Here is a 24,835-nt window from a genome sequence, read left to right on the forward strand (position 1 = left end):
TTGGCATGTGGGAGGGCTCACCGTCCCATCTCCTTGTGGTTATTGGGATAGGTGAGTCCCCAGGGCACCCCCTCTCCAATTGCCCCAGATGCACGGTACCTTGACCTCCTGGCAAGAGATTGCCCATGATCTTCCAAAAGATGCCCTAAAGGAGAACATACAGTTGCTACCACTGCCCATTTCCACCCCTAACCTGCCACATAGGGGTGTCAGATCTCTATCTTGGCCCCCCGACTCCCCCCTCAACCTGCACCAGCTCATGCAGGCACCTCTGCAGGTCCCCAAGAAAAAAATTGGCATTCCCCTCGCCTAAGAGGTGAATGTCATTGGCTCAGTAGAGCCCAGGCCTGTCAAACCTGATCTGGGGTGCTGGATTACACAGCCACCCTTAACTTTCTCTTCTTCATTAAAAAAAAAATGCCGTGGACTCTGTAGCGTCACGGACTGGGGATCCTGCTCTCAGAATGTGCAATGATGCTGCCACCCAATCCCTGTTAAATTCTGCACACAAATGGTGTTAACCTTTGTTAACTACTCTGCTAGCCCTGACCAATGTGCTAGGGGATACTGGGTTGTACCACCCAACCCTTGAGAGGGTACAGCCCAAGTTCACGCATGACTGGGCATCTTCACAGGCTTGACAGATCACTGCTAAGCCCCTCATGTACCAGGGTCATTGCCACCCTTGGGCAAGACCTGCGACTTGGTGCTTGCCATCAGTTATTTCACTTAGTTTTAAATTTTCAAAAGGTCAAATGCTACAAATGAATGAATATGATTTTAAAAGCAGGATCTGAAATTGTGTTTTTGTTATAGCATTTTCCATTTTTTATCTCCTTAAATGGAAAACTGGTTGTATTTTTGTTCTTTCGTTTTTTAAATAAAATAAAATTATAATTTGAGTTTTTCTCTGTTTATTTGATTGTAAAGTTAATAATTTCAGTAGGCTATGTACATTGACTTTTAAGTAGGCTTTGTGCATTGAAATGTTGCTTCTTGTGGTGTTCTATTTGCCATGGGGAAAATTAAGCAATGTTTATGTTAAAATATGTTTGTTGTTTTATTTTATTTTATGCATGTGCATTTTAAACTGAATTACTGATGTTGAATATACATGCAGCTCAGAGCAGTTAATGACAGGTTTATAACCTATTTCAATCTGTAGACAAACAACTAAGAAGCTGAAGTGTGAATAGAAAGCAATGTGTTTGCTGTAGGCAATTTGAATGTACTGTAATGCCAATCGTTCACACTCTTGGTGACCATTTGCATGCTATATTCCATACAATCTAAAATATTCAAAAGAGGTTCAAAATGAATTAATCATATGTCCAAATAATCACATTTACGTTTTTATGTTTTATTAAAGTAGGGGAAGAACGAGTAAAATATATAAATTTTAAAGCTGGACTAAGTACAATTAAACATTGTATTTAAGTACAATTACTAAGTACAATTAAACATTGTATTACTTCAATGTTTAATTACTTAAGTACAATTACTTAATTACTAAGTACAATTAAACATTGTAGCCCAAACCCCAAAGACTTCAATCTTAGATTGTCTACAGTCGACCTCTCCCCATTTCTAAGAGGTCTGTAAGGGGCATGCATAAGCTTACCACTTTGCCTACCGTCCCTGTCCTATTGTCCTATTGTCCTCTTTTATTGTTATTTTTTACTTATGTTATTTTTATACAAATTAGTACTTATAAAAAAATAAATAAATAAAAATAGGGTGGGTTTTTTTTCCGTTTTTAAGCTTTGTCTGTTTCATGCTGCTTTTACACTGTTTTTCTTTTCTTTTTTTTCCTACCTGAGGAATGGGAGAGAACAGAGGAAATCATAGTTGCCTTCTGGAAACATCATGTGCTACTGGATAAATAGTAACTGCATTAATAAAGTGTTTAAATAATAGGGTAATCTACTATGGAGTTTGATTCAGCAGAGTTGATGATAATGTTCTGCAGATTTTTCAGTAAGGAACACCTGTAGGATATTTTGTTGATGGAAGCCATAGCAAGCATAAATGACACTTCAGTCATCTTTTTTTCTTTAAAAAAAAATCTTGAAGGAAAACCATAACTGATTAAAGGGTTAGAGGTTTTAATAAGGATATGAAAGCATATGGCAGATGGGATGGATTAGGACTCTTAGCAGTACGGTAATCTAATCATTTCTGCCAAGCATTACAAAAAGCTCCTCCTTCGGTTGGGTTTTATCTAGAAAGAAAACTGCAAGAATAAAGTGCTGTTGACACGAAGAGTTGATAAGTGCTAGCTCTGAAGTTGTTTCCTAAAAAGAAGAACATTTCAAAAATTCATCTTTTGGTCATATGGTTTCTTGGTTCAAAGTTCATTAGAATCTTATGGTGGGCTTCTAATTCCTTCCCTCTTTCTTACTGTCTTCAGATATATGAAAAAATATTGTCAATCTGGAGAAGAGTTTGAACATCCCAGTGCTTTCCAGAAAGAGGCCCAGACTAGATGATGGGGAGTGGGCAAGCGCTGCAGAATAGTCCAAAATCTAAAATCTGTTAAGAGGTTAGAAAGTGTCCCAGTCCATACAGCACACATCAAGGAATTTGAATACTTTATTGATGCACTGCAAGTCCCTAATATTGTTCCCCAGGTCTTACTCAACACAAAGTCTCACTGAGTCAGAGTCTGCATAGCCAAGTCACAAAGTCACAAGCAACCCAAAATCCAAGCGCAAGCCACAAATCCACAAATCCACATGCAAAGTTCAAAGTCCAGGCATGAGTTTAAAGTCCAAACAGTTACCAAAATCAAGATCCACTATCACTTGTATACTTACACTGTTTGATTCCCTTTTTATGGGGTAGGTTTGCTGTAATTCTGTGATACTTTCAAGCTTGACCATAAAATACTATTGCATAAATGGAATTTGTATGTTGGTTAATCTTAGTTTGCTCATTGTATTAAACAAGTTGATTCCCTAAGATACGTGTGTCTAAATTTCTATGGATAAAATCTCATATTTGGTCTGTAATAGGTGTGCTGGGGTCTCTAATGTAAAAGGTAAATTGCATAGAAGTAGTGTAATGAATTAAAATCTAAATTGTCATCCATATAAATATAAATTTATATTCAGTAAGTTATTCTAATTCTGGCACATTAAAAATACAATTGAGTAGAAGATTTTGGTGTCTGTTCAGAGACCTAGGACACAGATTGTGCAAGGTTCTATTAACTTTGCTTTATTTGGTCTTTACAACCTGTCATCTGGAAAAAAAAACCCCACCCCAATAAAAACAAGATTTGGGAAAAATCTAGAAAACAGAGTTTTTACTTTGTGGCATAAAATATCAAATCTACATGGCGTTTATATTATGTTTTAGAAAAAAAATGTGAAAATAGAGAAGCCAGGAGAACTTTGGGTATTTAGAATGGAGATTACTTAATAATAAATATAATATCAATGAGACTAAGCATTTTAATTAAGCTTCTGTTATTTTGTTTACTGAATAGTTTATTGCTGCTTTAGGTTGTAAATTGTCCTGAGTGCTCTAGCAGAGGGACAGTAGAGAAATATAGTAGTAAAATAGACTTCTACCTTACTATATGTTGTACCATATCTGCAGCCATTTATTAAAATAATTTAATTTGCCAAAGTTTGTTAATTAAGAGAATGGGAATCATGCAGTTAAAATGTTTTTATATTGTGAACCACTATTGGACATTTTTTCTGGCTCACATGCTATTTGTATTGTGGCCAGTACCTTAAAGGGTATCATGAAATCTTTTAGTTTAAAAATCCAGTATGTGCTCTGAGTCAGATTTCAACAACAACAATAATACACACTAACTGTATCTACCATAAATGTTATAGAGTAGTTCAAACAAATCTTATAAGCTGCCAAAAATAAATCAAATGTATGCATTAAAGTGTACTTTTAATCTTTTAATCTCTAATGTGATCTTGTTCTTGAATTTAGCATTCTACGCAATAGTTTAGTGTAGCTGAAACTGATATTTTAATGCTCCAGACTTAACTTAAAAGTTAAAAAAGCACTAATTAAGGTAAGATAGTGACCTGTTACAATAAGTCAGTAAATGAGGAAGTTTGAGAGACATTAAAATGTTGTTATCTAGTTTTACAATGAAATTTTAGTAGCAGAAAGAAATGCTATAAGTAGAATAAACGCATGCAAAAATAAAATTTAAATATAAATATTAGCTCAGGGGTCTGAACCTAGAATACATATATGATTTCTAGAACTATAAAGTTTTCTTAGGTTAGGATTAATTGTCTTCTTTTTTTAAGCCTTACAGTTTTAGCAAAGAATTAGCAAGTATAATTATTTTTTTTCTTTTTCTCTTTTGCAGAGGAAGAATTGGCCTCTTCTTTTGAGCATCGGTTTATTGATCTTCTGGGGAGCTTTATTGCTGGGTCTTCGCTTCTACTGGATGGGGAACAAACCTCCCAGCTTTTCCAACTCTGACAATCCAGCAGCTGACTCAGATAATTTTTTAACACGAGCTCTGACCTTTTTTTATTTGCCAACCAAAAATCTTTGGCTGCTGTTGTGCCCAGACACTCTTAGCTTTGATTGGTCCATGGATGCTGTGCCTCTTCTCAAAACAATCAATGACTGGAGGAACCTACACACAGTGGCCTTTTATGTTGGACTCCTCCTCCTTACTTATACCAGTTTGAGAAATTTCAGCATAGAAAGAGAAGGCAATGGGAAAAGTATAACAAATGGCAGACTTAATGGCAATGGTCACAACTACTTATCTGAACTGGAATATAAAGAGTTGAGGTCCAGTTTTGCATCTAAAGAAGAAAATGGCATTAACAAAAGTTTACCACAAAAACCACACATCCCCTCAACAGAGAATATTGTGGTTCTATCACTGTCTTTATTAATTGTTCCTTTTATTCCTGCAACAAACTTATTTTTTTATGTAGGCTTTGTGATAGCAGAGCGTGTGTTGTATATACCTAGTATGGGCTTCTGCCTCTTGATCACTGTGGGCACAAGAGCCCTTTATGTCAAAGTTCAAAAGCGCTTTCTGAAGAACTTGATTTTTTTGGCTACTGCTGCGTTAATTTTTTTTTATGGACTGAAGACATTTGTCAGGAATGGGGACTGGCAGAATGAAGAGATGCTGTATAAATCAGGGATTAAAGTAAATCCAGCTAAAGGTAACATTTTCCATTGGGGTTGTTTGCAACAAATGGATGAGTTTATTATCTATTTTTTAATGTAGCTATACCAGTTGTTTTTTTAAAATACATAGATCTTATATTTACAATAATAAATAATTAAAGTACAGAAATAAATGTACTATACTGAGATACAATTTCATATTAATTACTTATTCAGAAGATTCATTGAATGTAGGATGAAAACAAGTTGAAAACTACAGAAATGTTTTGTTAATATGTTTTATGCTTCTGAATCTTTGTATTACAATATTTCATGTAAGAATACTTCTTACAGAAACATCTTTGGAAAAAAAAAGCCTGGTAGTTTGAATTATTTACTGGTTAGATTTTTAAATTTATGAATCACTTTCTATTCATGATCTGAATTTTATTCCCTTCGTCATTCTTTCCCAGCGGAAAAATGTTACTGCTATTTGTATAATATAGATGAAGAACAACATTCAAATATTCCTCAGTTTCCATTAAGGAAGATGTTTTTATATTTTGCATTATTAAAATATTTGGGAAAATAGGGCCCAATATTTAAACTATAAGAGAATAGAAAATATGTGAAATACACATTTGCGTTTGTTTAATTGTTATGAGGCAAAAACTTCTGTAACTAGAAAACAAAGAATAGCTTTTGATAAATTTAATTGCTAAATTTACAGAAGTTTAATGTATTTCAGCAAACAAAAACTTAAACAGAAAAATGGGTGTTCAAATTCCTGTTTCTATTGAAAATAATCTACAATAAGAAAATGCATAAAATCCCTCTTACTCCATCAAAAGATCTTATGCTTTATATTGGATAGTCTATTAATGTACTATCCATTAAAAAAAACATTTATGAGACTAAATATTTTTTGCTACTGTGCTACAGCAAAACTGATCTATTACATTTGTTAAGGTTTCTAGGATTTCTTAAACTGTACATAGATGCAAAAAGGGAAATGAAGGAAGAAAAGAGTGTCCATTTACATGATTCATCTATATCCAATTTGTATATTTTCTGCCGGTTTGGGCCAGTTCTTTAGAACCCGTAATGAAAATTTATCGCTGTTCACTGAACTGGCAGTGATGGCTAGCAGTCCACTCTCCTGAACCAATCCTCTGGTCACCGCGGCTTGCAAAAAACCCACAACTTCTACACATGCGCAAAGGCTTCTTCTGTGCATATGTAGAGGGTCATATCTGGGTGTTTTGCATGGCATGACAGGCGCACGAGTGAAGTGTGTGTGTGTGTGCGTGCAAGTGTGCACTTCCATCACGATGCAAACAGTTAGAGAAGGTAAATGGAACCCACCCCAACCATAAATTATATAAACATATTTATGAATACATGAAGTAGTTATGAATAAAAGGGAATATTAGGACAGGGATCATTGGAGATTACTCCTACGAGGTTGTCTACGAGGTACCTGCCCAGCTTGTATTTTGTGTTCTGAATTTTTTTGCCAATATGTAAGACAGAGCAATCTATTATCAATCAAATCGACCCAATGCCTGTTCACTGTAAAAAAAAGGTATTAATTCACACCAAAAAATAAATGCATACCTTTTAACAAGTTGCTCTTTAACTCTTCCAATTCCACCAACACATATTGTCCCAGTTATGTATTATTGTCAGAGAGATAGACAAAGTTCACTCAGCTCTCGATTAATAGATTTTTAAAAAGGATCAAATAATCTGAAGAACAAGTTTTAATCAAGAAGACTACCTGTGCTTGGGTACCCAATAGCTGACAAAAATTAATAATAGCATGTAAAATAGTGATGAGGCTCTTTTAACCTGTACTGCAGCACCTAATTTAATAGTAATGTGTTTATTTATGAGTTTAGTGAACTGATACTAATTAACTATTCAAAAGGATCTTATTCAAAACTATTTTAACTATTCAAAACGACTTGCAGATTTGCTTATTATCACTGAAAATCACCACAGACATACAGAAAATATACTAAAACAACTACTGTCTTAAAGAGTTATGTTCGAAGACTTACTCTGATCACTAACTGAGGACAAATGACTGAGGATTCAGATGTCTATCTCTATATCAGTTGACATGCCTATTCTTTTTCCGATTTGATAGATTGTTTTACTTTAAAAAGAGTGACATACATTATTATGTCACTCTTTATTATTATTTACTTTATTAAATTTATTTGCCATCTGTTTTACCATAAGGCACCTCTGTAAAGTCTGGATGATGTTAGTTACTTTTGAATTTGAGAAAATAGTAAATATGGCTTCTTAAGCAAGTTCAGTGTCTCTGAAAGATTGATACTATAATGTATTTATTGCCAGATTGCTGAAAGCTGGTGAAATAACAGTCATATTACTAAAATGGTTTTCAGACTTATGAGACAATTGACTTGTATATAAAAATTCAAATTAGTCATAATTCTTTGAAAAGGCTGACCACTGACAGGTTGATCAAACCATGTATGCTATAATTCATGAAAGTATTTTATGGACATTGTAAGATTTATTTGTTGTCAGAATTGAGTTAATATGAACATTTGTGATATTTACTGATATGTATTTATATATGTGTGCATATGTGTTATGAAATTTAGGAGTTGAACATGTGGAAACCATTTATTTTTAGAGCATTTGTTTTGACAAGTTGATTTTGTAATAGTAAAATAAATCTACATACAATGACATATATTTAATAGTACCTGAAATTCCATATAGAAATAAAAAATAACTGTATATTAAAGTATTTTAGACTATTTTTATATTTATTGTCTGCACATGGTAGGGTATGATAGGGTTTATTGAATAAATGTTCTAAAATGAGATATGTACATATAAGATTTTCATCCCCTTCCCATACTTCTGATAAGCTGTGCTATATTATAAATTTATATAAGCAAATCATATTCAACTTCAGTTATAGTATATTGTTGCTTTGAGCTAAACATAAACAATATTTAATATTTTATGGTTGGATTGTAACTTAGTCGCAAAGGATCAAATAACTTTAGCCTATTAATAGGGTGTGAAGCAGAAAAACAATGTTATATCACAATTCACTAGCAGTCAGTAATCAGGAAATTGGGTAGCAAAGTGTGGGCAATAGCTATGACTAATAATGATGAAGCTAAAATGTATTTCTTATCTATTTTATTTTAATGATCCCATTTTAATGAATGATATATTTTGAGAAACTAAAAAGAATATTAAAGAAATTTTAAAAGCAAAGCATCTACATAGAACAACCAGTCTTTGAAACAGTGTAACAGCGTTTATCAAATAACATCAGCAAAATAGCAAAAAAAATCACAATGTAGCAGACAGCATTTAATTTGATAGAATTATCATATGCAAAACCAATTGACATTGTTGTCAGTGAAGCAGTATGTAATGTGCATAGTAACATGATGTCAAGGACAAATATTCTTGAAGGCATGCAAGAGCAAAACAGAATTAGAAGATGGAGGAGAGAATTTATGGAATAAGCTATAATCTCAGAAGAGAACATGGCTGAGGGAATTTATATCTTCTATGATACTTGGAGGACATTGAATAGGTTGAAAGTGGGAATGCCTAATACATGACCAATATGCTCAAGTGGGGTTTACTGACATTTAACAACAGGCTGTGTGAATGTGGCAAGGCACAGACTTAAAAAGTAATTAATTTTTATGTCCATGTAGTTTACCTATTTTCACCTCAGAATTACTGACTTGCTGAATATTAAGTTCCTCAATTTAAAAGACACTTTAGAAGACTAAATTAAATCAACTAGTTAGTTCAAATAAAATTGACTATTATTTAAGATTGTAACTTAATTGGAAGTTGCATCCATTGTATTTATTTTCTAACTGGTTACAATTTTATTGTTGAATATTCCATATTCTCTCCTAATAATTTAATTTCTGTTCTATAAACAATAAGCAAATGGTTGTAATTGCAAATTATTAATTTTATTCAGCTTATACTGTGTTCTTCAAAAATTCTCATTTAAAAAAAATCTTGGCTTTCATAGGGTACAGTATTGTGACTATAAATTATTATAATATCTTCTGATAAAGATGGCTTCTCGAAAGTGTTTTCCAGAATATAGGTAAAGATGGTGGCCTGTTCATTAATGAAGAGATTGTGGACTTTGGTCTTTTTCAATGGCCTTCATGGGTGTATATTTTGTCATATTTTTGTGAGATCTAAATTATGTCCCTTTCTGTCTTTCTAAGGAGATTAAACTATAACTGATATACACAATGTTATTGATGCTCATACTAGCCAAATTACAACTTCTTGAGTACTCATAAATCTTGTAGTTTAATTGATGTCTAGTTTGATTTTTTAAATTATTTCTATCTAAAGGAGAAGTATTCTTCATTGATAAACTATGCTGACTATGATTCAAATATAGTTATTACACATTTTCTATCTAGTATGTGAAAAACCCAAGTTTTGATGTGTAAAGCTTCAGATCAAAATATGTGATTTGATTATTTTAAATTCTTTTTAAAAAATATATCTTTACAAATATATATATTTATATATCTTTAATATTTGCCACTGCTGCTTTATGATGGTTAGACTATTGCAACACGCTCTATATGGGGCTACCCCTGAAAAGTGTTTGGAGACTATAATTGTTCCAGAATGCAGCTGTGCAAGCTGTTGTGGGTGCACCTAGGTACACCAACATCACACCCACTCTCTGTGAACTGCACTGGTTCCCAATCAGCCTCCGGCCAACCCCTGACTTAGGGCCAGACTATCTTTGGGACCGCCTTCTCCTGCATAGCTCCCAGTGACTGATAAGGGCCCACAGGGTTGGCCTTTTCTGGGTCCCGTTGGCTAGACAGTGTTGGTTGGCAGAGCCATGGGGGAGGGCCTTCTCTGTGGTGGCTCTGGCTCTCTGGAACCCCACCCTAATTCCCCACCCTACTGGTGTTCTGGAAGGCCATGAAGATCTGACTTTGCCGGTAGGCCTGGGGCCATTGATCAGATCCAGCCACAAAAAGATATGAATGTTTTTATGGGTTTTAAACTGTCTTTTATATTGTTTATACTGAAGAAATTATGCATTAACAATGGTTTTTAGGAACTTATTGTGTGTATGTTGCATATAACTTGCATATACCATGGAAAAATACCTCTGTCCTTATTTCAGTTAAAATATATGAAAGAAAAAAAAAACCCAGGGAGGGATTTCTTATTTTGATCATGTTAAGGTTTTCCTATTATTTCTATTGTTCTCCCCCATTATGATTAGGACCTTTATTTAGATCAGTAGTTCTCAACCTTCTTAATGCCACAACCCTTTAATATAGTTCCTCATGTTGTGGTGACCCCCAACCATAAAATAATAACATTATTAGGAACCTCAGGGAGGGGTTCTAACTTACCTGGCTTACCTGACATACCTCCTGCGTTGGGTAGCCGTTCCTCTTGGGTATGCGTGTGCTTTGCATGTGCATGTATGCTCAGGGCCAATTAAAACAAAAACAAAAGGCCAAAAACACAATGGTGACACCTGCTCAGTGTTGGAAATTTGGCTTCTGCACATGCTCAGAAGTTCCCATGGTACAGATATATATGGAGACGGATAGAGGAGTGATGTCTTGGTTTCTAAGACCATCAGAAATATGTGTTTTCCGATGGTCTTAGGTGACCCCAAAGGGGTCGTGGCCCAAAGGTTGAGAACCACTGATTTAGATGGATATTAGGAAAAGCCAATTCTCAATAACTCTGTGTACTTTATATTAGTACGTAAAAACAGAACAATAAAATAACCAAAAAAAAATCCCACAGAGTATAAAACAAAAATATTTTGCTTCTATTGCTAAAATCAGTGGTATCATTTGCAAAATCTGCAAGTGCGGTAGACTCACACAAGACATTTTATTCTATCCATAAAACAGCAACCAAGCAACAGACTATACTGTACATAGGGTATACATAGTTAACTGCATATTTTATTAGCAATTTAAGTTTACCTATAGAAATTAGCTTCTCCCACTAGAAGAGACTATGAAGTACTGATAGGCTTTGACTTTCAACATTCGTTTAGTGACTATTCAAAGTTACATTGAAAAACACCCCATATGATTGTTTTTCTCACTTAGGCTGTTGTAGCATCCCTATGGCCACATGATCACAATTCAGGGGCTTGACAACTGGCATGTATTGATGACAGTTGTACTGCCTGAGGTCATATGACCACAATTTGCAACCTTCCCAGCTGGCTTCTGACAAGCAAAGTCAATGGGGGAAGCCAAATTCACTTAACAATTGTGTTACTAAGTTAACAACTGCAATGATTCATTTGCCAGGGGCAAGAATGATCACAAAATGAGCCATAATTCACTCAACAACTGTCTTCTTCAACAATGGAAATTATATGCTCAGCAATGGAAAAGTGAAAACGCCCCTTTAGAAAAGGAGATAATAAGAAAGATATTAATATGCACAGAAATGGATAAATTAATGTTAGAATTAAAAAACAAAAGAGAGACAGAATATTATAATACATAGAACAGATTTTATCAATGGCTGGAAATACAAGGTGGAAGTCAGAACACGAAACAATTAGGCTACATAGACCTGGAATATTATATAAGTATTAGAATGAATGAATATTTTGATCCAAAATAACAAGACTAGCACTGTGTAAGTAGTACAGTATACATGTTATTTGTCTTTCACGTTGTTTTTTATGGTGGACGATATAGCAGGATGATCACACTGTATTCAGTATACTTATATAATATATTCCATTGTTTTGTGTGTATGTGTGTCAGTCACATGTTTTTGCTGAATTCAAAATTAAGGGAGACTAGAATAGATCTATTTCTGGCCTCATCAGCTAGCCATTACCCTCTCAATGGGATTTGAACTTGCAGCATTTGCCTTGTAAGGCAGAGAAAACATATATTTGACAGAACACACACACACATACACACGCATACATAAATGGAAATTTCAGGCTCCATTGTGGTTGTAAACTGGGGACTAACTATAATCTGTAACCATTTATGTGTAATAACCAATTCAGGTGCACCTGTAATAACCATTATCAATACAAATAAAAAAGCAATGTACCTAAGCTATGAAACTGGCCCTAATAATATGTATAATGCAGCATTTCTTGTCCTTGCATACTCAATATCCCATACGTGTTTTTTCAGGAGGTAACAGGACTTCCTTGTTTTTTCTTTTGAAGACATTTTGCTTCTCATCCAAGAACCTTCTTCAGCTCTTTATGTTACTCCTTTATATTATATTCCTTATGTCTTCAAAAGAAAAAAAACAAAGTCCAGTTGCCTCCTGAAAAAACACCTTTGGGACAACCTTTGGATGACTGAGAATCTCTACAGACTTTTAGCTATACAATTTGGGATGAACACCTTTTGAATGATGGGGGAGTAAGAATGGATTTCCAGGGAAAAAATTGCTGACTACAGGAACCAGGAGCATTACTCAGGTGACCCGAGGACACAGATAAACCTCCAAGTGCTTCAACGACCCTCTAGAAAGATGCAAATGTCCAAATGTCTGCAAGGAATATGAATCCTTCCATTCCCCACTGTGCTGTCAGAGCCGAAGAAGCTTATTGAATGAGAAGCAAAATGTCTTCAAAAGAAAAAAAATTAAAAACTCCAGTTGCGTCCTGAAAAAAACACCTTTAGGACAACCATGACCTGGATGACTTAGAATCTTTACAGACTTTCAGCATCCAGTACTTCATGTATGAAAAAAGTTGCTCCTATATCTCAGTGTAGAAATTGCAAGTAATTTGTGATTCTAAAAATATGTAGAGTATATATGGATTTTGGAACTAAAACAGTGGCTGTTGTTCAATATGTTTAGTGATTTTTTAATTGTTTTTTTTACTTATATTGTATTTATACTTGTTGTCAGCCGCAATAAATAAATAAACAAACAAACAAATAAATAAATAAATAAATAAGATTATTGTTATTACTAGTATATGAAATAGTACAGTCTAATGAAAATGGAGTCGGCTGAAGTCCTAAATAAAGGTTTTGTAGATTTTCTTGTCTTAAGAACTCCTAATTCAGACATTAAATTGTGTATAATTGGACTGCAACTCCTCAACACTATTTTTTTTCTCTTGGCAGCATGGGGTAACCTTGGAAATGTTTTGAAGAGCCAGAGTAAGATTTCCGAAGCTGAAAGCGCCTATAGAAATGCCTTGTATTACCGCAGCAACATGGCTGATATGCTTTATAATTTGTAAGTACATATGGCTTCCTTTTTAATGGAATTTTGCCTGTGAATAAAAGCATTTACTAACATTCAGTAAATGCAGATTACATTTAGCTATTTCTTTTCCTCTGTCTTTCATCTCTCCTCTTGCCTGGTTAGCTTTCATTAATCTTATTTCAAACTCCAACATAGACAGATTTCCTTCTGTTCTTCACATTTATCAGATCATCAGATATTTTGACTCTGCTTTGCAGTGAAATAGCAGCTAATTTCCCAGAAGATCTAGTGGGGTGCTATGTTTATGAATAGCCCTTTAGATTCATCCCAGCACCTTGCCACAGATCCAGCTGACTTGAACTTACCAGCAGGCCCCAAGGCACTGGAGCAGTTGAGATTGCTATTTTATCAACTTCAATTGGTAAATCAATGGCAGCTTTTCTTTGTAACAAGGATTTGGAAACCAATTTCCACACTGTGGCAATCTATTTAGACAGCTGCATTGTGGTGTACTTGGAAGCTTGCTTGAAAGTTACAGTTAATGCTGATTTTCTGTATACAAAATGCAGAAATTCTTTCTGGCTCACACGAAAAATGATTGCAAGCACAAATTAAAACATGGCTTGAAAAAGTATTTCTTCTCCTGCAGTAATATCTATTCTTGGTTACTCTTTATAACATACTTGGCAATTGATTAGGAGCAGCCAGAATGATTACTTGCCCATCTTATTTTGTCTACCCAGAAAAAGCTATTGTAGAGAAAAAAAGATGAAATATTCAGTGGCATGCTTTGAACAACAGTTTATTTTTTTTTGAAAGAATCACCAGTGTCTCAGCTGAAACTACAAAGATGGGGAAAGGTGTAAGGAGGTAACCTTAGCAAACACTTTCACTCTTATTTTGGAATTTTTTATTTCTTGAATTTCAGAAGCGATGAGGCTCTGGGGAAGTAGATAGAATATTCTGGAGCATAATGCTGTGGGGTGGAATTAGGACCTTCTTGGTTGCTTTGGACTACTAGAAATATGAGGAAAATATTTCTGGGAGAAAATATATCTGGGTGAAGAGGTGCAACCTTCTGTCTTTAAGGCAAAGTGGTGCAGCTCTTCCTGAAAAAGATTTCCCTGGACCCAAACCTGTTGGCCTACTTCCAGTCTTTTTTGCAGGAAGGCTGTGGAAAGAACAGAAATTAGTTGTATGATATCATAGACAAAATGGATTATTTGAAACCCTGTTTGACAAGATTCAATAATGTAACCACATCAATCACTTTGGTAAGTCACCTTTGTCAGTACGTAGGTGAAAGATGTTCAGCTTTCCTGTAGATTTTAGACCTTTTGGCAGCATTTGATACAATTGATCATGATAGCCTTTTGGACTTTCTGCAAGAAATAAGCATGGATCTACTGATCTGTAATTGGTTTAGTCCTTCCTGAGTGAGTAGATTTAGTTAATGATGGCTATAGAAGAGGAATTGACCCTGTGTTATTCCTTATAAGATATCATAGGATTCAGCTATCTTGCTGCTGCTTTAAAGGAGATTGCTAGAAGTCACTTCCAATAGCTATTAACTTGGGGAATGATGTAATCAACGTGTTGATTATATTTAGTTATACTTGACTATCCAAAGCCAATTTGGATATGTAAGGGATATCTTGACTTACTATTTAGAGAATGTAGGGAGCTAAATGAGATAAAGAAAACTGAAAATTTCTTATAGTTGCTGCTTGTCCAAAGCATTCTAGATAACTATTATTTGTTTGTTTGTTTGTTTTTTATTGATTTGATTTGATTTGATTTCTGCCCCTCTCCGAAGACTCGGAGCAGCTCACAACAATAAAACACTACAAATTCAATTGATTAAAACAATTAAAAAACCCTTAATATAAAAAGTAATCATACATTTCATATAAACCATACATAAAACAGAAACGGCCCAGGGGAATCAATTTCCCCATGCCTTGATGACAGAGGTGGGTTTTAAGGAGTTTACGAAAGGCAAGGAGGGTGGGGGCAATCCTAATCTCCAGGGGGAGTTGATTCCAGAGGGTCGGGGCTGCCACAGAGAAGGTTCTTCCCCTGGGTCCCGCCAGATGACAGAGGCCAACTCTGTGGGACCTAACCGGTAGCTGGGATTTGTGCGGCAAAAGGCGGTCTCGGAGATATTCTGGTCCGATGCCATGAAGGGCTTTATAGGTCATAACCAACAGTTTGAATTGTGACCGGAAACTGATTGGCAACCAATGCAGACTGCGGAGTGTTGGTGTAACATGGGCATACCTAGGGAAGCCCATGATTGCTCTCGCAGTTGCATTCTGCACGATCTGAAGTTTCCAAACACTCTTCAGAGGTAGCCCCATGTAGAGAGTGTTGAGTATGTAAATATTGCCATGTAAATAGTTGCCTGAGGTGAATGCTGTTACCAGGCAGATTGAAAAGACTAGGACGCGTCTGATTGGCTCAGACGCAGCACAGCTCTTTTGGCGCGAGCCTTAAGAGTATAAATAGAGCCGAGTTTCTCATTGCCGGCTGGTGAGTTCCCAGCTGATTGTCACTTGCAGAAAGAGCTGAATAAAGGGAACCACTGTTTAGAAATTCGTCTGGCGTCTCAATACTTTTCACTGGCGACGAGAACCGGAGAGAACCTACAAGCAAGATGAATCCTTCGCAGATCGGCCGAGCACCCGACTACTTCGACCCCGAAAAGGCGTCCTGGGAAGCCTACATGACCCGCTTCGAAATCTTCCTGGAAGCCGCCGGAATGGGGACTGCCGAAGACGACAGGAAGCGAGCCATTTTCCTCAACTATTGCGGCCCCGAAATTTTCGATCTGGTTCAAACGCTCACCGATCCGCTGCCAGCCAAGAACGTGCCGTGGCCAGACTTACAATCCAAGCTTGCGGGGCACTTCAAACCTACGAAGCCGGCTGTGGTATACCGCCATCAGTTCTCCAGGATGACCCAACGAGAAGCTGAGTCTATTAACCAATTCGCCACCAGACTCCGAACCGTGCTGTCAAAATGCCGTTTTGACAGCCCAGAAGCTCGACTCACAGACGCGATTATTTTCGGCATGAAAAACGCCACTGTGCGCAACAAACTCCTCACCGAGGACGAACCTACATTGCAAACCGTCATCAAACTTGCCCAGACTGCTGAGGTCGCCGAAGCAGCAGCCAAGGACCTCCAAAGCCACGTACACAAGGAAACCGTCTCCAAAATCTCCGCCGCCGCTGACCCAACAGACGACCTCACCCCCCCAGCCGCCGCCGCCGACACCTGCCTCCTGCTTCCGAACGACCCCTCGAGACAACCAAGATACCCTCGCACTCCAGCCCCATGCCCAGGTTGCCGGGGAAATCATCCGCGACTTCGCTGCCCGTTCCGGGAAGCCATTTGTCGCCGCTGCAATCGGCGCGGTCACATCGCTGAGGCCTGCCGGGCTCCCCTGCCTGAAGAAACCTTTTCCGCTCCTCGCCAACAACGTTTCTCCTACCAGGCTCCGCAAGCCCGTGAAAACCGGCCTCCAAGATCTTTTACCCGGAAAACCAACTTAGCCGCTAACCGCGACTACAACAGAGGTAACTGTCAAACTTACGTAAATTGCGCAAATACAACGCAAGGCACCAAAATCATTATTTCTTTACTGTTAAATGGCAAGCCTTGTGATTTAGAACTGGACACTGGGTCTAGACACTCTATTATGCCGTGGGACAAATTCAAAATGTATATGCCACATGTCTGTAAAACTAAGTTAACTCAAACTGCTTTGATTATAAGGGATTTCCAGGGACATGTCATCCCTGTATTGGGTAAAATTGATATTCCTGTTCAATTCAAATCTGTTAAATGTACCCTACCTTTGGTAATTGTGGATGGGGCAAGGCATTCCCTCCTTGGGTTAACCTGGATGCCCCCCTTAGGTATTGAGATCTCTGGCATCTGTTTAGTACAGTCCCCCTCTGATACCCCAGATTTTGTACATGAATTTCCTGAAGTATTCAGCCCCACTTTGGGAACTTATAAGGGGGACCCTATCTCTTTCTCCATAGACCCAAAGGTTCCACCCATTCGCCTGAAGCCACGAAGGGTTCCTTTACCTTTACTGCCTAAACTAGACCACCAGCTAGATCAACTTATTGCTCAAGGAATCCTAGTCCCTGTAGAGCAAGGGCCATGGGAGACTCCAATAGTCACACCATTGAAACCGGATGGTTCGCTAAGAGTCTGTGCAGATTACAAGTCTACTATTAATAAGGCCCTTCAGCATCACCCCTACCCCATACCGGTAGTTCAGCACCTCCTACACTCCCTAGGTGAGGGAAAAGTCTTTGCAAAGATCGACCTGGCTCAGGCATACCTGCAGCTTCCGGTCGATGAGCCTACCTCCTTGGCTCAGACAATTGTCACGCACAGAGGTGCTTTCCGATGCACCAGATTGCAATTCGGGGTAAGCATAGCCCCTGGGATATTTCAGAGCTTGATGGAGCGAGTGTTAACGGGTCTTGAAGGAACCATACCCTACTTCGATGATATTTTAATTTCGGCTAAATCCATTCCCCAATTAAACCAGAGAATCAGGGCTGTCCTACAACGACTCCAATCCAAGGGCCTCAGAGTAAAAGCAGACAAGTGTGTATGGGGCACCACTAGCATTGAATTTCTAGGATATAGAATAGATAGTCAGGGCATCCACCCCACAACTGATAAATTAAAAGCAATTACCGAAGCACCTGAACCAACCAATAAGACTGAACTACAAGCTTTTTTAGGTCTTCTGAATTTTTATTCTATTTTTTTTGAGACAGAAGGCAACGGTCGCAGAACCCCTCCACCGACTCCTTCAGAAGGGAATTCCCTGGACCTGGGGCAGACCTGAACGCCAAGCATTTTCTCTAATAAAGACCTTATTGACTTCAAATAGTGTGGTGGTGCAGTACAGTTCAGTCTTGCCCATAAGGCTTACATGCGATGCTTCGGCTTATGGGGTGGGCGGAGTATTGGCCCACGTAATGCCAGACAACACTGAGGCACCTATAGCTTTCTTCTCCAGAACACTGACCCCTGCTGAGCGAAACTATAGCCAGTTGGATAAGGAGGCCCTGGCTTTAATAGCTTGCGTTAAGAAATTCCATAATTACTTATTTGGAAGGAGGTTCGAATTAATAACTGACCACAAACCCCTTTTGGGACTGTTGCCTTCAGATAAACCTACCCCTCCGTTCATGTCCCCTAGACTGATTAGATGGGCTCTATTCCTCTCCAGTTATCAGTATACCTTAATACATAAGGGAGGGAAGTCCATAAGCCACGCTGATGGACTAAGCAGGTGCCCTGTGGCACAAAGAGGGGAAGAACCAGTTCCTTCTGATGATGTTCTACTGTTAGAAATAGAAGAAACCCCCCTAACTTCAGCCAGGGAAGTGGCTGAGCATACTAAGTCAGATTCCATTCTTCAAACAGTAATTAAATGTATACACAGGGGTTGGCTTGGGGGACCCGAGGAGGGGGGACTGGCAGATTTTAAGTCAAAGCGACTAGAATTGTCCTACGTGAAAGGATGTGTGCTATGGGGGGATCGAGTGGTCATTCCAACTACACTTAGGAAAAAGGTACTGACTATGTTACATGTGGGACACCCAGGCATTGTCCGAATGAAGGGGTTGGCAAGGGGATACCTGTGGTGGCCAGGCCTAGATCTTGATATTGAACATTGGGTAGCTCGGTGTGACCCCTGTCAAGAGTCACGACCCAATCCCCCTCGAACTGCCCCCATAGAGTGGGGAGAGCCCACTGGGCCTTGGTCCAGGATACATATAGACTTTGCTGGCCCCATTGGGTCCCAGTTTTTCCTGGTTATCGTAGATGCTTTCTCTAAGTGGGTAGAGATAGTGGCGATGCAAAATATAACAACATGTGCCACTATTAGGGCTCTGTATCATTTATTTGCAACCCATGGGTGTCCTGATGTCCTTGTTTCAGATAATGGGCCACAACTGACTGCACGACAATTTGAGGTGTTTTTAAGTAATCTAGGGGTCAGGCATGCGCTAATCTCCCCTTACTCCCCGTGGGCTAATGGGTTGGCTGAACGTTATGTACGTGTGGCGAAAGAGGCGCTGCGCAGAGCAGGCCCTGGGGAAATACAAAATAAATTAGACCAATTCCTGTTAATGCAACATATTACTCCTAATGCTACCACCCATAGGAGCCCTGCAGAAGTCTTAATGGGGCGAAAACTGAGGTCTCCTTTAGACAGGTTACATCCTAGATATTGTAATACCATGGGTCAAGGGGAAATGTCTGTATTACCTGAAAGAAGCATGTTTCTAGGCCAAAATGTATTTGCCCGAAATTTTGATGGGGGAGTTCAATGGGTAAAAGGAAAAGTCCTACAACAAAAGGGGCCTAAAACATATTTAATACAATTAGAGGATGGCCGTATTTGGAAACGGCATATTGATTACTTAAGAGGGCGGATTAACTCTGAAAAAACGCAAACCGCCATTGTAACATCTTCCCCCAAAACAGACTCTTATGCACAACCAGAATTATTGGATGTAGATATCGCCTTACCGAGACTGGAACGCTCCCACGACCCCGACGAGCCACCATCGTCCTCCTCCGACATCGACTCAGCTACCATCCGGACGGCACAGCAGGCCGGATCCCCCGCTCGGGCCCAGCCGGGCTCGGGATCCGACAGAGAGCCAACCTCCACCAACGAAGTCCCAGACTCAACTGAATTGCGCAGGTCTGAGCGAGCCGCACGCAGACCCTCTCGATTGGAGGACTCAGCTGATGGACAGTTGCAACTAACTAAGGAGGGAGGGGTGTTGAGTATGTAAATATTGCCATGTAAATAGTTGCCTGAGGTGAATGCTGTTACCAGGCAGATTGAAAAGACTAGGACGCGTCTGATTGGCTCAGACGCAGCACAGCTCTTTTGGCGCGAGCCTTAAGAGTATAAATAGAGCCGAGTTTCTCATTGCCGGCTGGTGAGTTCCCAGCTGATTGTCACTTGCAGAAAGAGCTGAATAAAGGGAACCACTGTTTAGAAATTCGTCTGGCGTCTCAATACTTTTCAGAGAGCATTACAGTAGTCGAACCTCGAGGTGATGAGGGCATGAGTGACTGTGAGCAGTGACTCCCAGTCCAGGTAGGGCCGCAACTGGTGCACCAGGCGAATCTGGGCAAACGCACCTTGACTATATATGGTTTGTGTTTGTTAGGGGTGGGACGGACTCTGCCCCGCTCACTCCACCCCATTCCACACAGTCACTCCTCATCTTGTTCACTCACCCAGGATAGATACTGCTGTCCTCCATCTGGCTCTCTCACTTGCTGCAACCAAACGGTCTCTGAGGGCCAGCTAGTTTGCCTGCCTTTGCCTGCAACCCATACTGCGCTCTTTGTGCAGCCTAGCTGAGCTGCCCTGATCTATCTGGGTGAGTGATTGCAAGCAGCAGGGCCTGAATCCTGGTCTAGCTGCCTCCCACGTGGCCCAGTGCATTTGCCTGCCGCCACCTCTTTGCCTGCCCTCTGGTAAACAATGGATGTTGCAGAGACAGATTTCCTACATGCCATTCCGAGCCCCTTTTAGCCTCCACCCTTGGGCTGACAAAATAAAAGCCCATCTAAAGATCATGACTGCCTGCCAAACCTGCCTGCTGAATGCTGACAAAAGGAGGATAGGGGGGGGGGGGGAGAGAAGTGTCGATGGAAATGCCCTATTTTCCATCTCCGTTGGGCTGTCTGTGCTGTGCTGGATCAGGATGGAGAGTTGGGGTGGAGGAAGCAAAAAGTCTACTCAGTCTGTACCTATTCACCAGCACAATGGCAGATATTTCTTCTAACTCGCTGGTTCAGACATTAGGAGCTTGAGGAGTACATTGTTTGCCCTGAAGTCTATCTGCTGCCCTTCCGAACCTGGCTCTGTCTGCAGCCAACCATTGGCCAATTTTCTTCTAGGGAATCCCATGAGTGGCAGCATATTGTATGCTTTTCACTCTAAGTAGCCCGGATTGGAAAATGCATGAATGGGGTAGAAGAGCAATCCTTCTTAAAAAGCTACAAACTGTTGCTGCTGCTGGAGGCCTGGGTTCCTTTCATGAGCACTGGAAGTCTGGTACTCCTTCCCCACCCAATCAGCCTATGTTCCCCTCTTGCTTCAGGCACTGATTCCCCCAGCAATCCATGTGCACTACCCTAAAATTAGTGACCCAAGATCCATTTGCCTGAAAGACAGGAGGAGCGGGGTGTGTCTTGCCTGGCTGGGGGTCTGTAGGCCTGAGTAAAACACACACACCTCATAGTTCCAGGACCTTCTGTGTGGAGATGGTGCATGGGTAAGTCCCTTCGGCACCATTAGGTGTGTGCATGTTTTCTATCTGTGACTTGGCCAAACTAATAAAACCCGGGAACAGTAGAGGAGTACACATGTATTGGGAGTCTTCCTAAAATTAATTTATATTTTATTTTGTCTTCCACAACAGTTTTGGCTTTTTAGAAGAAAAAATAAAGATATCAAATAGCTGTAACAAAGGCATTCAGAATAATCTTCTAAGCTGTTTAAAAGGTCAAGTTAAAAAAAAAATCTTCACCCATTTCAATCTTCATTTTAATTTTTCTAGATAGAGATGGACATTCAAAATACAGTTGCAGTTAATAATTAGGTTTTTGGGTTTTTTAAATATGTCACTTCATATCTTCTGTCTATTATCAATATAAATTCCCAAGTCTTTTTAGAATATGCATGCACAAGAATTTTAATTAATTGGATTGTTTGTACAAAAAATTAAATGCAACTTCTGTCACTACAGTATTGCAATATGTTGATTTGAACACTGTGGGATACTATTTCTCAAAAATTGCATTTTGTTTCTTTTTTCCCTATTCTAAATTAATATTGTTAGGTAATCCATATTTTAATTTTTTTTTTTAAACAAACTTTTATATGTAAGCTTGGAGTTAATCTTATATTTTTACTTTAGATCAATTATTGAATAACATTGATCTTTTTTATCATTTCCTATGTTACAGAAGAAATATAATTTTCTTTTGCCATCCTCTAGCAAAATAGCAACATCTACTGACATCTCAATTTGGATCAGCAACAATTTCAGCTTCAGCACCTAAATTATTAAAATTATTTCCAAATTTTAGAGATTAAAATAACAGAATTGTTGCTTGTTGCCAAAAACCCCTCAATTCAATATATAAATTGTGGACTGAATGGAATACCGAACTGGAGATTCCAATTAAAAAATAAAGAACAGGAGACTGCATCAAAAATTTAAATAGATCTTATAATATAGCTTGTTCAATAAAAATAATAGTTATAATCCATCACACTTGTTTAGAAACAAAATGAATAATTCATAGTGCTGTTGGAGATTTAGAAAGTGAGAATTGCATATTTTTACAATGTCATATAAGTATGATAGTCTAGGAAGTCATACATATATTAATTGGGATAGATTTTAATATTTTTCTAGCCAACTTCTTTTGATTTACATATCAACTACTTGGGATTCCACAGCAGAAATTATGTTTCATTCTTACTGCAAAGAGACTTATTATTCCACACCAGAAAGATAAATTTACAATTCCAATTACTTAAAGGACTGAAGACCTGATGTTGCTTGAAATCTCTGAACAAGGTGCTTATTGATATAGACTTTGTAGAGATAATTATTATCAGACATGGTCATCGCTTTATTAAAATGTTTGTGTAAAACTCTACATGCACACACACTGAAAGGAGTATTTTACCTTATTTATTATATTCAGAGATTTTAAGCTGTTGTATGAGCTTTATGTCTACAACACAGAGACTGCTGTATTCATACCTAAATAATCTTTGTTTTAAATTTCACACAACCTGGAAACTGTGACAGTCAGATTCACAATAACCAAACCGTAATTCAATGTTTTATGGAAGTCATATAGCAAACATCAGTTTATAAGACAAGATATAATCATCCAAGCATGACTTATGTAGGAGAGATTATATTTGCAGCTATCCCACAGCTGTTTTGGACACTATGGTTGCATTTGTGTACATGAGAGAAAATAATTAAAGAGATTGACAGTATCTTCTTGAAACCAATTAGCAGCAGCATCAAAGTTAGCTACAATGAGTATCTGTTGTGCATATAGGAGTGCTTAGATTGAGCATATAACATACATGTTTATATCCTTGAGGGAGGGAGAGAGGGAGGGAGGGAGGGAGGAAGGAAGGAAGGAAAACACACACACATATAGAAGTTGTCTACTGTTTTTGCTTTGGATGCATCAGAAAAGAAATAAGATATGGAAAATAAATACTTATCTTCTGAAGATATTACTCTTCCATCCCCTTCCCATTTTTTCAATTGAAAACACATAGGTTATAGGCATCACTTTGTTCTAATAAAGTTTACTAAACAATATTAAATAAATATATAATTATTTACTAGAATTCATTTATTTATTCTTGCATCTGCTGTTCATTTTGCATCTACACAGATTTTAAATAGTTGGTGAAAGAGCTCTAAAAATACTTGCATTCTGGAAAAGAAGGGAAAAATAAAATTGAATTGCTACACTGGTTGCCAATATAAAATTGCTAATAAAAGAAAAATGTTCATTCTGAGGTCTGCTAATAAAAGAATAGAAACATTAAAAACCTGTAGAATAAACATGATATAATACAATGGGTTATGCTGAATATTTCAAAACTTAAATTTTTCAATATGGGAAAGCAGGTTATCTAACATTCTGATCAATAAAGCCCTTCAATGACAAGCAAATTTTTAAGGAGAATGTGTTATCAAAGAATAATTCTAAATATGTATTATAGAACAAATGAAAAATAATTTGTGCTTACTTCAGTATCCTAATTCTGATATGATTTTGAATCTGAAATAAGCTACCGCTACTTTATATTAGCCCTGTGCAATTATTATGGATAAAAAAGTTTACTTTTTCATCCCTTAATAGCTTATTATTTATTTATTTATTTATTGTTAGAGTTGAAAGGAACCATGCAGGTCATCAAATCCAACCCCCTGCCTGAGCAGGAATTCAGTAGCATCCCAGCCAAATGGCAGTCCAATCTCCTCTTGAAAGTGTCCAGAGTTGGGGAGTTCACAATCTCCGCAGGCAGGTTGTTCCACTGGTTGATCGCTCTGACCGTCAGGAAGTTCTTCCTTATTTCTAGGTTGAATCTCTCCTTGGTCAGTTTCCAGCCATTGTTCCTCGTCTGGCCCTCTGGTGCTCTGGAGAATAGTGTGACCCCCTCCTCTCTGTGGCAACCTCTTAAGTACCTACATACTGCTATCATGTCCCCTCTGGCCCTCCTTTTCTCTAGGCTATCAATGCCCAGTTCCTGCAATCTCTCTCCGTAAGTCTTGGTTTCAAGTCCCCTAATCATTTTGGTTGCTCTTTTCTGCACCTTCTCCAGAGTTTCAATGTCTCTTTTGAAGTG

General features: G+C 38.1%; 1 protein-coding gene across 1 annotated transcript in view; it reads left to right on the forward strand.

Annotated features, from left to right (window-relative positions):
• TMTC2 (transmembrane O-mannosyltransferase targeting cadherins 2) overlaps positions 1 to 24,835 on the forward strand; it is a 228,993-nt gene that overhangs the window by 142,056 nt on the left and 62,102 nt on the right. The window contains exons 3-4 of the mRNA XM_070755769.1: positions 4,349 to 5,171; positions 13,281 to 13,395. Coding sequence (XP_070611870.1) covers positions 4,349 to 5,171; positions 13,281 to 13,395 — 938 coding nt within the window. The remainder of the gene's footprint in view (positions 1 to 4,348; positions 5,172 to 13,280; positions 13,396 to 24,835) is intronic.

The sequence above is a fragment of the Erythrolamprus reginae genome, chromosome 6 (assembly GCF_031021105.1).
Source record: "Erythrolamprus reginae isolate rEryReg1 chromosome 6, rEryReg1.hap1, whole genome shotgun sequence".
Taxonomy (NCBI): Eukaryota; Metazoa; Chordata; class Lepidosauria; order Squamata; family Dipsadidae; genus Erythrolamprus; species Erythrolamprus reginae.